The 17,471-nt window shown below is 34.3% G+C and overlaps 1 protein-coding gene across 1 annotated transcript; it reads right to left on the reverse strand.

The window, feature by feature from the left end:
- Positions 1–14,926: 14,926 nt before the first annotated feature.
- LOC123813050 (olfactory receptor 9K2) lies at positions 14,927–15,925 on the reverse strand. The gene has a single exon (XM_045830080.1). It carries the CDS (start codon positions 15,866–15,868, stop codon positions 14,927–14,929), a length of 942 nt encoding a protein of 313 aa, XP_045686036.1. The 5' UTR covers positions 15,869–15,925.
- Between the last annotated feature and the right edge of the window lie 1,546 nt (positions 15,926–17,471).

Below are 17,471 nucleotides of genomic sequence, written 5' to 3' on the forward strand. Positions count from 1 at the left end.
AGCTGAGATATAGGTGGAACTAAAGAGATGGTAAAAATGAAAGAAATGAGTGACCAGAATACTTGTTTTAGTAAAAATAACCGGGAACCAGCATGAAAAAGTATTTGTTGCAAGTCATATTGTTCCCAATACTTTACAAAACACCAATGAATATAAAGAATGGTTTACTACAAGTAGAAACAGTCTCACAGATACAAAGAATGATGGTTGCCAGAGGGGAGGGGGGTTGGGGGATTGGGAGAAAAAGTTGAAAGGATTAAGAAATACAAATTGGCAGTTACAAAACAGTTATAGGGATGTAAAGTACAGCATGGGGAACATAATCAATAGCATTTAATAACTCTGTATGGTTCCAACTGAGTACCTGAATTATGGGGGGCGGGGATCACTTTGTAAAGTATATGATTGTCTAACCACTATGCTATACACCTGAAATTAATACAAAATAATATTAAATGTAAACTGTAATCAAAAACTAAAATTTTTAAGAAGAATAAATTGCTATTTTTTAAAAGTCTTCCTAGTGAAATATGCAATCTGATTGGTTAGCCTTTTTAGATATATTTATTTACAAATAATAGAGATTTGCCCTCTAGGTGTGCTTTAGGGAAGGGAAGAATCTAGGAAATATCTAAAAACAAGAGTTGTTTTTTTTTCTTTATTGATTTATTATCAGTTTACTGCTATTGAAAGCTGCCTCCTTTAGTGGAAGATAATTCTCACAGATATTACTATCCAATTAAGGTTATATTTAAAGTGAAAATGTGTTCAATTCATGGTCACATTTTATTTTTTAATGATTATTTGTTTACTATAAAAAATAGTATACATAGTTTGCATCTTTCTTTCTTCTATTTGAAGACTAAAAGTGACCAGAGGGGAGGAAAACGGGGAATAATAGTGGAAAGAAGGGGAAAGGACTAGGCAAAGAATATGTGTGAATGAGCCCTGGGCATGGACAATAGTGTGGGAATTGGTGGTGGGAGCAGGGGGTGGGATGAGCAGAAGAGGGAAAGGGTGAAAAATTGAGATAACTATAATAGAGTAGCAATAAAAAATGATTTAAAAATTTAAAAAATGATTTAAAATGTTACATTTTTTAATTTAAAAAAATACAGAGACTTCAGATCCTGTCAAAAGCATCATCCTTTTACACATTAACCTCATGTCCTTGTTTCTTCCATTATTTTTGTCTCTCTAGAGGTATACTGTCTTAGTGACACAGTTCATCTGCTAAAAACAAAAGTGATTTTCTCTTACATTTCCTAAACATAATGAAATCAAGATTTTACTATTTTCCTACAGAACTTCCTTCTTTCCTTTCTTTCTTCTTTCCTTTCTTCCTTTCCTCTTTGTTTTTCTTTTGGATTTTACAGATTGAAATGCCAGTGGAGAATTCTAAGATCTTGGGCAGAGATTTTTCTGTGTTTTCAGAAATACAGACCTCTGTGCATATGAAGGACAGAAGGTACACAGAACAACCTGAAGATAGCTAAAGTGAAGAAAAGGGAAGAAATATGTATTTAAACAAGCTGGCATTATACTTATTTAAACTGCTATTATAACAATAAAAAAACCTTAAATAACATGTTGAAGGTAGAGAAAAATTTTATTCTAATTTTAGGAGTGGGAAAATTAAAACAAAAGGATTTAAGAGGCTTGGCTATAGTCATAAGATTGAGTGGCAGAGTGGTTTATTACTCAATAATCTGTCATATAATATAAAAGGCAACTGAAAGATAACAAATTTATGAACATCTCTTATAATTGTATAATTATAAAATTGATAATTATGTATACATGTAAATTTACATATAAATTGTATAAGTATAATAAAATTATATCACCTTGATTTCAGTAATTTTGACATTCTTTTAAGATAGGTTGGGACTATGAAAGAATACTAGAACTAATTTGGATTACTTCAATAACTTCTTTTTTGAAAAAATTAAGGTTAACAGCAGTGTTAACTGATTAATTTTAGAAAGCTGAAGAATGGCCAAAGTTAACCTCTGTTAGGACCTATGAACTGCAAAAATACAAGTTTTTCTTACATTCATATTTTACATAAACCAGTTTGTTTTTAAGAGAAAAATTGGGGGGAATTATGTAACTAATGCTATTTAAAAGAGAAGAGATTTGCAAATAAATTAAATATAAGATATCCTCAAGAATGGATGCTACTTCTTACCTTAGTAAACACTCATATATATGAAATATAGTACACCTATGAAGAAATTAAAATAGAAAAAGAATCAAACCTTTGTTTAACAAAATGTTGTTCTGCCACATGGATTGCATTCCCTTACTGTTCAGATCATGACCCAAAATTCTTAAGCTAAACAAGTACTAAAATTTAGTATCCCTTCCTCTCTCTCTCTCTCTTTCTCCTTTTCTCTCTCTCTTCCCCTATCTCTCAAGTTTACTGTACTTTTTTATTGATTAAACCAATAAATAGATCTGGGATATATTCTAAGAGAAATTTTCTCATGCAGAGGGAAATTAGAGTGCTGGGCATTCCCTCTGGAACATATTAACTAGAATCTTACGTTTCTCTCAACTGTAATGTATTTAGTATTATAATGCAAAAAGAAAAATTAAAAAGTTGTCAATTAGTAAATTCATCAGACTACTAGAAAGAAAGCTCTCTAGAAAATGTAAGAGCTAAACTTCTACTTGCAGAACAATATAACTTCTTAGAAAATGCACTTGAATGAGAAGTATTTGTTTCTTTATTATTGTGGTTTACATAGAAGAATATTCACATTTTATTTAAATGGATTATGACTCTTAGAAACTCACTTCTTATTTCTACTATAAATACATCATGCTTATATTAGAAGAAAATTAATACAGAGAATAATCTGAACATTCAGTGGAAGAGTTGGGGGAGAAGGAGATATTAAAATAACAAAGTAGCAAGAACAGGTAGTCATGCCGCCACCTACGGTTTCAAGGCACAAGAAGAGGTGGTGCTAAAAGATTCTAGAGTGGTGGGCATACAATACAATATACAGGTGATGTATTATAGAATTTTACATGTGAAACCTATATAATTTTTTAACCAATGTCACCCAATACATTTAATTTTAAAAACCAAAGAAACCCTAATGTTTTTTTTAAAGATTCTAGAAGCTTGGTATTTTCTTCAAGAGTGAAAGGTATGGTGGAGTTTGTCCATTAGGTGCTAGAATCAAAAAGAGGAACACCCCAAGAAGCATGTTGAAAGAAAATAAAATTTCCTCTCCTCATGCATCCTCAGTTCTGCCATCAAACTGTGAAAGCAGCCATAAACAATATATGAATGAATGAGTACCATGGATTGGCTGAAAGTAATGACCACTACGTCTACAATATGCAAAGATCCTTCAATTAATATTTAGACAAAGAAAGAATCTTACATAAAAATTTTCAAGATGTTTCACAATCATGTTGTGCACATTTTAAAATTGTCCTAGAGATCCTAGTTTATTTTGATAGCATTTCCCTTTAGATAGAAAACTTTCTTTGCCATTTCTTTTTATGCAAAATTGTCATAATGCATTCTTTTAGTTGTTCTTTATCAGAAAAGTTTCTTTTTTTTTGCCTTCAGTTCTAAAGTATATATTTTTTCCTGTATATAACATTTTGTTTCAGCCTCATCTCCTCCTCTCTTTAATCACTTTCAATATGCTATTCCATTGTCCTCTTTGTTTGAATTGTTATTGACAAAAACTTTATGCATTAACTTTTTTTGTTTGCATATAATATCTGTTTATCCTTCTTGCTACTTTGACAGTGTTCTCATTTACATTCATTTTTAGACATTGTATTCTGATGGGCCTTCATTTGGTTTTCTTTCTGTTTATACTGCTTAGATTTTTGTGACTTTCCTTGCATCTGTCTGTTTATCATTGTCATCAACTTGGGGGAAAACATTTTGCTCATTATACTTTCTATATTTTTCTGACCCCACTTCTTATAACTACATTTGTAGTATTGTTTCAGTTGTCACTGAATGCCTGTTCTTTTTTTTTATTTTTATCTTTAACCTGTTTGCTTCATCCCTCCAGCCCCAAACTCCACCCCCCTTAGCTGTCATCCTACTCTTTATGAGTCTGTCTCCATTTTCCTTGTTAGTTCAGTTCATTCCTTAGATTCCACATGAGTGAAATCCTGTGGTATTTGCCTTTCTCTGACTGGCTTATTTCACTTAGCACTGTTCTCCAGGTCCACCCATACTGTTGCAAAGGATCAAACTTTCTTCTTTTTTACAGCAAGAACAGTATTCTCTTGTGTAAATTTCCTATGGTTGTTTTATCCACTATCTTCTGATGGACACTTGGGCTGTTCCCATATCTTTGTGATTGTAAATAACACTGTGCAGAACATAAGCATTCTTATGTTTTTTTGAATTAATGTTTTGTGTTCCTTCAGATATATTCCCAGAAGTGGGATCACTGGGTCAAAAAACAGATCCATTTTTAATTTTTTGAAGTATCTCCATACTGCTTACCATAGTAGCTGCACCAGTCTTCATTCCTACCAACAATGCAAGTGTTCCCCTTTATCTACATCCTTGCCTGCACTTGTCATTTGTTGATTTATTGATGATAGCCATTATGTCAGGTGGGAACTGATATCCCATTGTGGTTTTCATTTTAATTTCTCTGATGATTAGTGATGTTGAGCATCTTTTTCTATGTCTACTAGTCATCTCTATGTTCTCTGGAGAACCGTCTATTCAGGTCCTTTTCACATTTTTTAACTGGGTTGTTTGTGGTTTTGGTGTTGAGTTTTGTAAGTTCTTTATAAATTTTGGATATTGACCTCTTTGATCATATGTATCAGTGAATATATTCTCCCATTCTGTGGGTTGTCTTTTTATTTTATTAATGATTTATTTAGCTGTACAAAAACTTTTGGGTTTGATATAGTCCCATCTGTTTTTTTTTCTTTAATTTCCTTTGCCTGGGGAGATATACCCAATAAAATATTGCTATGAGTAATGTCCAGATTCTGCTACCTATTTTTTTCTATGATTTTTATGGTTTGGGGTCTAACATTTAAGTGTTTGATCCATTTTGAATTTATTCTTGTGTGCTGTATAAAGAAGTGATCTAGTTTCATTTTTCTGCATGTATCTTTCCAACTTTCCTAACACCACTTATTGAATAAACTGTCTTTAGCACATTGCATGTGCTTGCTTTCTCTGTCCAATATTAATTGACTGTAAAGGTGTGACTTTATTTCTGGGCTCTCTGTTCTCTTCCACTGATCTATGTATCTGTTTTTATGCCAGTACCATGCTGTTGTGATTACTATGGCCTTATGGTACAGTTTCATATGAGGTAGTGTGATTCTTCCAAAATAGTTCTTTTTTCTCAGGATTGCTGTTGCTATGCAGGACCTGTTATAGTTCCATATAAATTTTTTTAAATATATGTTCTAGTTCTGTGGAATACATCATTGCAATCTGAATAGGAATTGCATTGAATCTGTAGATTGCTTTGGGTAGTATGGACATTTTAATGATGTTAATTTTTCCTATCCATGAACATGGTGTATGCTTCTACTTATTTGTATCTTCTTCAATTTCTTTCCTCAGTGTCTTATAATTTTCCAAGTATAAGTCTTTTACATCCTTGCTTAGCTTTATTCTTAGGTATTTTGTTCTTTTTTGTAGTAACTGTATATGGGATTGCTTTTAATTTTCCTTTCAGTTAGTTCATCATTGGCATATAAAAATGCCACTGATTTTTGGATATTAATTTTGTATTCTGCTATTTTGCTGAATTTATTTATCAGTTCTAGTAGTTTCTTGGTGGAATCTTTGGGGCACTCTAGTACAGTATTATGTAATCTGCAAATAAATACAGTTTCACTTCTTCCTTTCCAATTTGGATGCCTTTTACTTCTTCTTCTTGTCTGACTGCTATGGCTAGGAATTCCAGTACTATGTTGAATAAGAGGGGTGAGAGTAGACATCTCTGTCTTGTTACCAATCTTAAAAGGAACACTTGTAGATTTTGCCCATTGAGTATAATGCTGGCAGTGGGTTTGCTATATATAGCCTTTATTATGGCCTTTAGTTATGGTCCCTCTAATCCTACTTTTCTGAGCATATTTATCATAAATGGATGCTGGATGTTATCAAATTTTTCTTTTGTATCTATTGATATGATTATGTGTTTTTATCCTTCATTTTCTTTTTTTGATGAATGACATTTATTGATTTCTGAATATTGTGCCAACCTTGCATTCCTGGAATATATCTCACTTTATCATGGTGTATGATCTTTTTATACATTGCTGTATATGGTTTGCTAATATTTCTTTGAGGACTTTAGTGTCTATGTTCATCAGCAATATTTACCTATAATTTTTTTCTTTGTGGTGTCTTTATTGGTTTTGGAGTTAAGATAATGCTGGCCTCATAAAATTAGTTTGGGAGCCTTCCCTCCTTTTGAATTGTATGAAATATTTGAGAAAGAGCAGTGTTAGTTCTTCTTGGAATGTTTGGTACAATTCATCTGTGAAGCCATCCAGTCCAAGGCTTTTGTTGTTGGGAGACTTTTTTATTACTGCTTCAGTTTCACTGGGTGTAATCCACCTACTCAGATTCTCTGATTCTTCTTGGTATAGTTTTAGAAGACTGTATCTTTCTAGGAATTTATCCATTTCATCCTGGTTGTCCAATTTGTTGGCATATAGTTGTTCATAATATTTTCTTAAAATCCTTTGTATTTCTTTGGTGTCAGTTGTTATTTATACTCTTTCATTTCTGACTTCATTTATTTGGGTCCTCTCCCTTTTTTCCTGATGAGTTCTGGTTTAAGGTTTGTCAATCTTGTTTACCTTTCAAAGAATAAGCTCTTGGAATCATTGATCTTTCGTATAATTTTTTAGATTCTATTTCATTTCTTTCTGCCCTGGTCTTTATTACAATGGGATATTACACAGTAGAAAGAAAGAAAGAGCTCCTACCCTTTGTGACAACTTAGATGAATCTGGAGAGCATTATGCTAAGCAAAATAAGCATAGGTGGTAAAAGACAAATACCATATGACCTCACCTATAATTGGAACTTAATTAAAAAAATCAAACAAGCAAGCAAAATATAACCAGAGACATTGAAATTAAGAACAAACAGACAGTAACCAGAGGGGAGGTGAGAGGAGATAATGGGGGGAAAGAGGGGATGTGTTGTCGAGAACATGTATAAAGGACACATGGACAAAGCCAAAGGATGGTAGGATCGAGGGAGGGAGGTGGGGATGGCTGGGGTGGGGTGGGGGGAAAATGGAGACAACTGTACTTCAACAACAATAAAAAAACATGAATGGAAATACCCTATGGACTCTTGTACATTGTTACTGAATAAATTAATCAGCAGCTGTGTTGTAATACATATTACTATGTTAATCCCTAAAAAATAAAAATAAATAAAGTGCAAATCCTTGGATCTGGAGTGGGATGATGCTGGGTGGAGGGGGGTTTAGGGGGGGGAATGTGGAACATCTGTAATAGTGTCAACAATAAAAACAAAAAGAGAAAATAAAAAAGAAGGAGCTCTGCTCATTTTTTCTCAGATATTTTATTGAGAAATCACTGATGTGAAATAAACTATATTAATTCAGACTGTAAAATTCTGTTTTAACAATTTTATATATCACCATATCAAGATACAGAATATTTTTATTACATCAAAAAGATTAAATATGCCTGTTTTTATTCCATGCCTTCTTTTAACGTCATCCCCAGAATAATTTACACAACACACACACACACACAGAATGTGCTCTTTTCTGTCAGGCTTCTTTCACTGACTAAAACGATTTTGAGATGTATTCATTTGGTCATGTGTATAAGTAATTCATTCTTTTAATTGCCAAGTAATATTCTATTTTCCATTGTCCTATATATCAAATTTTGTTCATATACTCTTTAATTGATAAGCAGTTGAGGAGTTTTTAGATTTTAGATATTGTGAATAAAGCAGATATGAACATTCACACACATGTATTTGAGCCAGGATCCATTCCCTCCCTTCCCTCTCTCAGTTCAGCATGATAGAAAGTTCACTCAGCCAAGTGCAACAAGAATGTAGGGATTCCTCTTCCCCTAGATTTCATTAAAGACTACCATATCACCTTGACAGTAGCAGGCTGCAAACATTTCTGACTTCCTCCAGCACTGTGTTACAGAAGACGTATTCAAGGAAAGGGTGGCTAAAACATCTGGAGTTATCTTCCTCTACTTGGCCCCCATTTGTAGGGTAGAACTCTACCTGAGGTGTGATAGGCCAAAAATAATGGGATCTGAATTTCAGTTGCCCCAGTTTTCTCAAAGGATAAGGGTTCTATGCCAAGAGAGAAAAGCTTAGAAGACCGCAGACCACTGACCTCTAGAAACCTACTCACAAAACAAGGGGTGTCATTGAGGTAAATGGGCCACTGTTCCTACTCCAGTTCTAGAACTGGTGAACACAGATTTTACCTAGAATGAAAAGCATACCATAATAGCAGGGGGCTCCAAAGCTCTCCTCCAGTGAACTGGCTTTATCTGGATAAAAGTGTGGGAAAGTTCAAGCATAAGCAAACTCTCAAACATAATTTTAAAAATTTGATGCTAAGCAATTACAAAGAGGCTGGTAGCTCCATGTGAGAGCAAAAACCTAACTGTAGACCAACTAGAAGTTTACCAGAGAGGCCCAGGGAAGGAGACAGCTAAGAAAGCACTCTCCTGGCATTGGAACAAACCTCAAAGAATGAACTTAAAGACTATCATTGCAAAGGAAAGAAAATTTAGTGGGATCAGAGTATAGAGCAATATGTGTCCCAGCATGTTTTCAAAGCAACAGAACAAGAAGAATTAGTGGATGTTGTCTTTTGGTTAAGAAAACCTACAGAGGCACATCACTCAACAAAATAATCAGGGAAAGGCACAGCCATATAATTGCACACATCTGAGGCTGTGCCTCTGCAAAGTGACATCAGAGGCTTCTTGGAGCAAGCAGAATTCAAAAAAATAGTCCAGCAAACAACAAAAAATTTAGAAATGACTGAAAGAATGTCATATAGTTGAAATTATATAGTATGTCTCCTTGCCAGATTGACTTCTTTTACTTAGTAACATATGTTTATGGTTCCTCCATATCTTTTCAAAGCTGATAGCTCATTTCATTTTAGTGCTGAATATCATTCCACTGTCTGGGTGTACCATAGTTTATTTAACCATTCACCTACTGAAGGATATCTTGGTTACTTCCAAGTTTTGGCAATTATGAATAAAGCTGCTATAAACACTTATGTGCAGGTTTTTGTGCAGACATAAGCTTTCAACTCCTTTGAGTAAATACCAAATAGCACAACTGCTGGATCATATAGTTAGAGTATGCTTAGTTTTATAGGTAACCACAAACCATCTTCCAAAGTAGTTGTACCATTTTGAATTCACCCAGCAGTGATGATGATCCCTGTTGATCCACATCCTTGTCAGCATTTGGTATGGTCAGTGTTTTAGATTTTGGGCATTCTGATAGATGTGTAGTAGTGTCGCATTTTTTCTTTTGTTTTTTTTAAATTAAGATTTTAATTTTTAGGAGAGTTTAAAGTTCACAGCAAAAGAGAGACAAGTACAGCTTTCTTATACATGCCGTGCCTCCTTACATGCACAGCTTCCCCCATTATAAGCATTCCCCACCAGGCTGATATATTTGTTACAATTGATTAACCTGATTGGTACATTATTTTCACCCAATATCCATAGTTTACTTTTGGGTTCAGTCTTGGATTGTATATTCTATAGGTTTAGATGAGTGTATAATGACAAGTATCCATAATTATGGTATCATATAGAGCATTTTCACTGCACTAAAAATCTGTGCTCTGCCTATTTAACCCTTCCTACACCCCATAACACCCATGGATCATTTTTATGTCCCCATAATTTTGCCTTTTCCAAAATGTCATATAGTTGGAATCATATAATACATAATTTTTCCAGATTGAACTTTCTCAATTAGTAATGTGCATTTAAGCTTCCTCCATATCTTTTTACAGGCTGATAGCTCTTTCTTTTAACACTGAATAACATTCCATTGTCTGGATATACTACAGTTTATTTATCCATCCACTTACAGAAGGAAATCTTGGTTAGTTCCAAATTTTGACAATTGTGAATAAAGCTGTTATAAACATCTACGTGCAGGTTTTTGTATGGACATAAACTTTCAACTCCTTTGAGTAAATGCCAAGCAGAGTAATTGCTATATCATATAGTAACCGTATGTTGTTTAGTTTTGTAAAAAAAAACCTGCCAAATTATTTTCCAAAGTGGCTGTACTATTTTGAATTCTCACCAGCAACATGTAAGAACTCAAGCATGCTCCACATGCTTGTCAGCATTTAATGTTGTCATGTTTTGGATTTTGGCCATTCTGATAGGTGTATAGTGGCATCTCATTGTTGGGGTTGTTTTATATCCTCACTCAAGGATATTTTCATTTGCTTTTTTAGCAACAGAGAGGAAGGGAGAGAGGAAAGAAGAGTGAAAGATCAATTTGAGAGAAGCATTGATTGGTTGCCTTCACAGTCAACCAGACCAGGAATCCACACCGGGACCAGGATTATATGTGTCCAGACCAGAGGTCATATGCACCCGCACCCAGATGGAGATGAACACACAACCTAGGTATGTGCTCTGACCGGGAATCAAATCTGGAAGCTTTCAGTTACCAGGCAACACTCCAACCACTGAACCCCACCAGCCAGGAATCATTGTTTTATTTGTATTCCTTGATGACATAGATGTAGAACACTTTTTCATATGTTTATTTGGATCTATATATCTTCTTTAGTGAGGTGTCTGTTAAGGTCTAGGACCATTTTTTTTAACCATGTAGTTAGTTTTCATATAGTTGAGTATTGAGTGTTCCTTGTATATTTTCAATATATTTTATTGGATGTCTTTTGAAAATATTTTCCCCAGCCTGTATAGTTCCTTCTTTCTTTGACAATGTCTTTCACGGAGCAGAAGTTTTCAGTGTTAGTGAAGTCCAACTCATTAATTAGGTCTGTTATGGATCATGCCTTTGGTGTTGTATCTAAAAAGGTATTGTCATACCCAAAGTCATCTAGATTTCTTCTATGTTGTCTTCTAGAAGTTTTATAATTTTGTGTTTTACACTAAGTTCTGTAACCCATTTGAGTTCACTTTTGTGAATGGTGTAAGGTTTATATCTAGTTCACATTTTTGCAGGTGGCTATCCAGCTGTTCCAGCACTGTTTAAAAGAATATCTTTTCTCTATTGTATTACCTTTGATCCTTTGTTAAAGATTAGTTGACTATATGTGGCCCTACTTCTAATCTCTCTGTTCTGCTCCATCAAGCTATTTTTTATTCTTTCACCAATACCACACTGTCTTACTGTAGCTGCATAACCAGTCAAGAAATTGTTTAGTGTCAGTCTTCTGATTCCATTCTTCTCCTTCAATATTGTCTTGTCTAGTTGTGGGTCTTTTTCTTGTTCATGTAAACTTTAGATTCAATATCTAAAGTTTGTCAACATCTGAAACAACTTGGTGGCATTTTGATTGGAATTGCATTGAATGTATAGAACGAGTTAGAAAGAATTGATATCTTGACAGTATTGAGTCTTCCTCTTTATGAACATAGAATATCTCTCCATTTATATTTAGATCTTCTTAGATTTTTTCCATTAGAATTTTATATTTTTCTCCAATGGATCTTATACATACTTTATGAGATTTATACCTGAGTGTTATTTTTGAGGAGTGATAATATAAATGTAACTGTGTTTTTAATTGAATTTATTGGGATCACTGGTTAATAAAACTAATAGATTTCAAGTGTACAATCTATAATACATCATCTGTATATTGTTGTAGTGTTTGTTCCCTATCCAAAGTCAAGTCTCCTTCTGTCACCATTTATCCATCCTTTACCTTCTTCTCTCTCTCCCCACTCCCCTTTCCCTCTGGTAATCACCATATTGCTGTCTTTATAAGGTTGTTTTGTTTTGTTTTGTTTTGTTTGTTTTGTTTGTTTTGTTTTGCTTAATCCCTTCACCTTTTTCACCCAGCTCCTCCATCCCCCTCCACTCTGAGAGCCATCAGTCTGTTTTCTGTATCTACGAGTCTATTTCTATTTTCTTTGTTTATTTTGAAATCATATAGCAATTGTCTTGCTCTGACTGGCTCATTTTACTTATAATACTTTCCAAGCCCATTCATGCTGTTGCAAAAGGTAAGATTTCCTTCTTTTTACCAAGTAGTATTCCATTATGTAAATGTACCATAGCCTTTTCATTCACTCTTCTATTAATGGCTATAGAAAATCTTGGCTATGGAAAATAATGCTGCAATGAACATGAGGTGCATATATTCTTTCATATCAGTATTTTGGGTTTCTTCAGATATATTCCCAGAAGTGGAATCACTGGGTCATAAGGCAGTTCCATTTTTTTTTACTTTATTTTTATTGTTTACACTATCACGGATGTCCCCATTCTCCCCCCTCTTCCCACTTCCCTCTGTCCTCACTCCCTCTTTCCTCTACCCATCACCACACTGTTGTCTGTATCAGTGCACTATGGGTATATGTTCTTTGGCTAATGCCTTCACTTTCATTCATCCAGTCCCCCCTGTGCTCTGACAGCTGTCAGTCTGTTCCATGTATATGCCTCTATTTCTATTTTGTTCATCTGTTTATTTAGTTCATTAGATTCTACAAATAAATTAGATCATATGGTATTTGTCTTTCACCAACTGGCTTATTTCACCTAGCATAATAAAGTATTTTTAATTTTAAATTCTACTTGCTCATTGCATAGAAAGCAATTGACTTTTGTATATTAACCATTCAGCTTCCAAATGTTCTATAATCTCTTAATAGTTTCAGGAATTTTGTTGTCAATTCTCAGATTCTCTATAGAGACAATTATGTTATCTGTGAACAAAGACTATTAATTCTTTTTCCATTCTATATACCTTTTGGTATCAGTTTGCTAGAACTGCCACAACAAAATACCACAGACTGGGCAGCTTAAAAAACAAATTTATTTTTCACATTATGGAGACTGGAAGTCCAAGAATAAGGGGCCAGCAGATTTGGTCTCCTCTGAGGGCTCCCTCCTTGGCTTGGAGACAGCCACTCCTTTTCTCTTTCTTGAGATTGGCAACTATCAGTGCACAGGCACCCCTGGTGTTGCCCTGTGTGGTATAATCTTCCTTTCCTATAAACATACCAGTCAGATTGCACTAGAGGCCACCAACAGCCTTATTTTAATTACTTCTTTGGAGGTCTTATCTCCAGATATGATCACAAGCTGCAGTACTGAGGTTAGGGCTTCAACATACTAGTTTTGGAGGATATAATTCAACACCCAACACTTTTATTCTTTTCCCCATCCATTGTATTAGCTAAAACTTCCAGTAGGATGTTGAAAGTTGTGGTGAGGGGGGGCATTTTCTCCTTGTTCTTAATCTTACCAAGGAAGCTTCTAGTTTGCGACAATTAAATATGATTTTAGCTATTTAAAATTTGATCTTGGGATTTTTGTAGATGCTCTTTGTCAAATTAAGAAAATTCCTCCATATTTCTGGTTTGGTGAGAGCTCCTTTACTTTTTATCTGTTCATGCCATCATCACACACATTCAAGTTCAACAATGGTGAGACACTACTACTTTAGTATACTCTCCTCATACAAAAGAGTTAATATGCTCTGTGTATTTTACCTGCAATTTTTCAATTCAGTCCCTTTTCATCTACATTGACATAGATCAAGCACACATCAATAATATAAAGTGATACAGCAGTTTTCCCAACTCAAATATCATCCCCTTTTAAATATATCTTTCACATAGTCCTAAAGACTTTCCTTGATTACCAACCACTTGCTCTCAAGCACCCCACCTTGCAATCTCTATGTTTATCTTTGGCATACACATTTCTGGATTTTAATTGTCTGTCCCAAGATGTGACTCTCACAATAAATTGTAAACTCCTTGAAAAATAAAGCCTTTTATACCTTAGCCTTACTACAAGACAAGAACATATTACATAGGTAGTCAATAAAATTAATCAAGTAAATATTCAATGACAAAGATGAGTAAATTTCAATCATATTCTATTTTGATGACTGCCTTGCTTCTATAACATTGTTAAATATTCCTAACAATAATTAGCACAGGGAACATTATGAAGATCCAAACTGAGGGAATGATTACTCAAAGTGTTTGTATATCTCTATCTCCCACTTTGGTCTTTTATATTAGAATTCAGCAATTAGCAGTGCCTCAGAACACTCCACAATACCTGACACACTCAATGTATAATTTCCCAAGTTAATGTGTATAGTGAAGATTATTTATTGTTTGTTTCTTCTTATTACTCTTTCCTCTCAATGTAACACACACAAAATACTTGATTCAAAGTGAAAATTCAGTAACTATTCAATATAACAAAAAACTAGTTATAAAATTAGGAAATATTTATTTAAAAACATAAGAGGGGCATTATTGTCAATTATGAATGATTATGTATAAGTGGAGGAGCAATTCCAAAAACAAACACCAGACAAAATATTGTTTAAACACTACAATAAAATATGAAGACTGTCCAGCAGTATGCCATAAAAATAAATAAAAATCAATTTTGTGAAAATAAATGTTATTCAAAATTAGTAGGGTGGAGGTTCATCTTGAAGAATGCTTCTCTGATATCAAGGACATGTCCAATATTCAGGATGTTCAAAATTAACAATGTTTCCAGAGAAAAGGAAGATGTAATAATGGGAAGAGTACTCTCTGTTGTAAAAGCTTCAGAGGACATTGTTATGATGTTAAAGAGAATAACTTTCATTAATGGCCACAAGGAGTATGAAATAAACAGCCACAGCACCTTTGGTGAGAGAAATAATAATCAAAGAATAGTATTTTTCTTCTCTAGAATTTTTTTTAGAGCTTCCTTGACATCTTTGTTTCTCAGAGAGTAAATCAAAGGATTCAACATGGGAGTGACTAGGGTGTAACATAAGGAGGCCACTTTACTCAGCTCAGGGAATCTGTCAGGAGTGAGATACATAAAAAAGACAGCACCATACAGTACACTCACGACTCCAAGGTGAGAGCTGCAAGTAGAAAAGGCTTTCTTACGTCCCTCAGTAGAGTGTATCTTTAGAACTGTGGACACAATATACATATAAGAAACAATAATAACTATCATGGTAGGCAAGATAATAATGCTGGATAAGAAGAAAGAAATCATTTTATAAACAAAGAGGTCAGAACAAGACAGTCTCTGAAGTGGGCGAACATCACAGTAAAAGTGGTCAATGGTCCGAGAAGAACAAAAGGATAAAGTAAATGTCATGCTGGTCTGAAGAACTGAGGTGATACAGCCACAAAAATAGGAACCAACCACCAACTGAGTGCAGAGACGTGTTGACATCTGAACAGAGTACAAAAGTGGGTTGCAGATGGCAATGAAGCGGTCATAAGCCATAGCTGCCAGGAGAAATCCCTCAGTCACAATAAATAAGGCAAAGAGAAAGAGCTGGGCCACACAACCTGAAAAGGAGATGGACTTGCTCTTAGACCAGAAGTTGATCATGGCCTTGGGTGCAATAACAGAGGAATAGAAGAGATCAATGAAGGAGAGGTTGCCTAGGAAGAAATACATTGGTGTGTTCAGCCGGGGATCAGTCAAAATAATGGCCATCATCCCAACATTCCCTAAAAGGACCATGGCATATACAAACAGAAATAGCAGGAAGAGGAGAATGTGGAGCTCTGGGCGGACCTTGAAGCCTACAAGAATGAAGTCAGTCACTTCTGAGTGATTGCTTATTCCCCTGTCACCCATGGCAGAAACCTGCTGAGAGGCACAAAGTAAAATAAATAAATGAACCCATGGCTTTGATCCTAGCTACAAAAAATCTTTTAAAGTATTAAGATTTACAAAGCTATTTTGTAATCATTGTTCATTTTAACCTCATAAAGTTACTGTGACTTAACTTTAAGCCAATTCTAACTGATGATGAATCAAAAGGTTAGTTTATGTTCTTATTCCTATAAGCAGTGGAATTAGATCTTTTCCTGTGAGTCTAAAGTAATGTCATTTCACCCAAATGCCTCTCTCATTTCTAACAACTACTTCTCTGTACACTTACAATTCATGATTTATGCATAAATTCTATGTCATGAAGCACTGCTTGGAAAAGAGAATAAAATAATTCAATAAATGACATTTGTGAAGTAATTTTGATGTTTGGTTTTGGAAATATTGAGGGTTTCAGTAGTCCAGTTCAAGAAAATTTAACTTTGAGGATTTAATTTAGACTACCAACAAAAATAAAGTAAGCAACTAAATTTGAAAAGTACTTCAGAGGTGCAATGACTTTTTGTGGGTGATGGAAACCTTGGATTCTGATGTAACTAATGTACTCACTAAGATTAAGAGTTGTGCACAACCAAACACAAACATCATTAGCACTCACACTCTAGGATCTCTCTCCCATGTGAGCCTCCAAAGCCTTTTTGTAAAGACAATTTCCCTGCATTACCTCGGCCCATGACTCATTATTTTTTAAAAGGCCTATGGGTAGTCTAGATAAAAATGAATTCTTTAGAAATTAATACTAAAAAAAAATACATATAAAGGAATTGATGATTGTATTCTTATTTGCCCCGGACATCACATCCAGATCCATCATTAATTCATTTAATAGACAGTGCAACTAAGAATTTTAACTACTTTGTATAAACAATATGGATACTCTGTCTCTACTCATGGCTTATATGCATGAGTCTGCCTAGACAGTAAAATATTAGCAAATATTTATGTGGTACCATTTACATTCTAGATACTTTTCTAAATGTTTTTATGATACATATAACAATAATGAGGTAAGTGCTATTAATTTCTCCAGTTTACAGATGAGGAAACTAAAGCTTGGAAATGAAGTCTGTTGAAGGCCACCTACTAGGATAAAACAGAATTATAACCCTAGAAACCTGGCTCCAGAACCCATGCTCTTAATCACTGGGTGATACCACCTCCCTGCCCCTTTACCTGACTTCCTTCTACTTCAACTTTAGAGTTCATTTGAAGTTTCTTATCTTCAAAACACATTCCTCAACTCTTCAACCTGGGTAAAAACATCTCTGTATTCATCATGCTCCCAAGAATAGTAGCTATTATCACCATATTTAATATTAAACATTAATAATTCTTCACTTGACAACAACTTTCTTATGATCAAAACTTCAACTTGTCCTTCCTATAGCATCAGAATTATGTTCTGTGGCTGGCAAATAGCAATTAATCAATGCATATTAATTATATAGGTAAAAGCTGAATGATATTTGAGCATGGAGAATTAGAGAAAAACTTGAAGACTGTAATACTGCAGTGGTTAGCACATGTTTGGGTTTAAATAGAGGGTAAGTTCCAGTGCTGCTTCTCT

Source organism: Phyllostomus hastatus, unplaced genomic scaffold (assembly GCF_019186645.2).
Source record: "Phyllostomus hastatus isolate PE091 unplaced genomic scaffold, TTU_PhHast_1.1 phas_scaffold_93, whole genome shotgun sequence".
Lineage (NCBI taxonomy): Eukaryota > Metazoa > Chordata > Mammalia > Chiroptera > Phyllostomidae > Phyllostomus > Phyllostomus hastatus.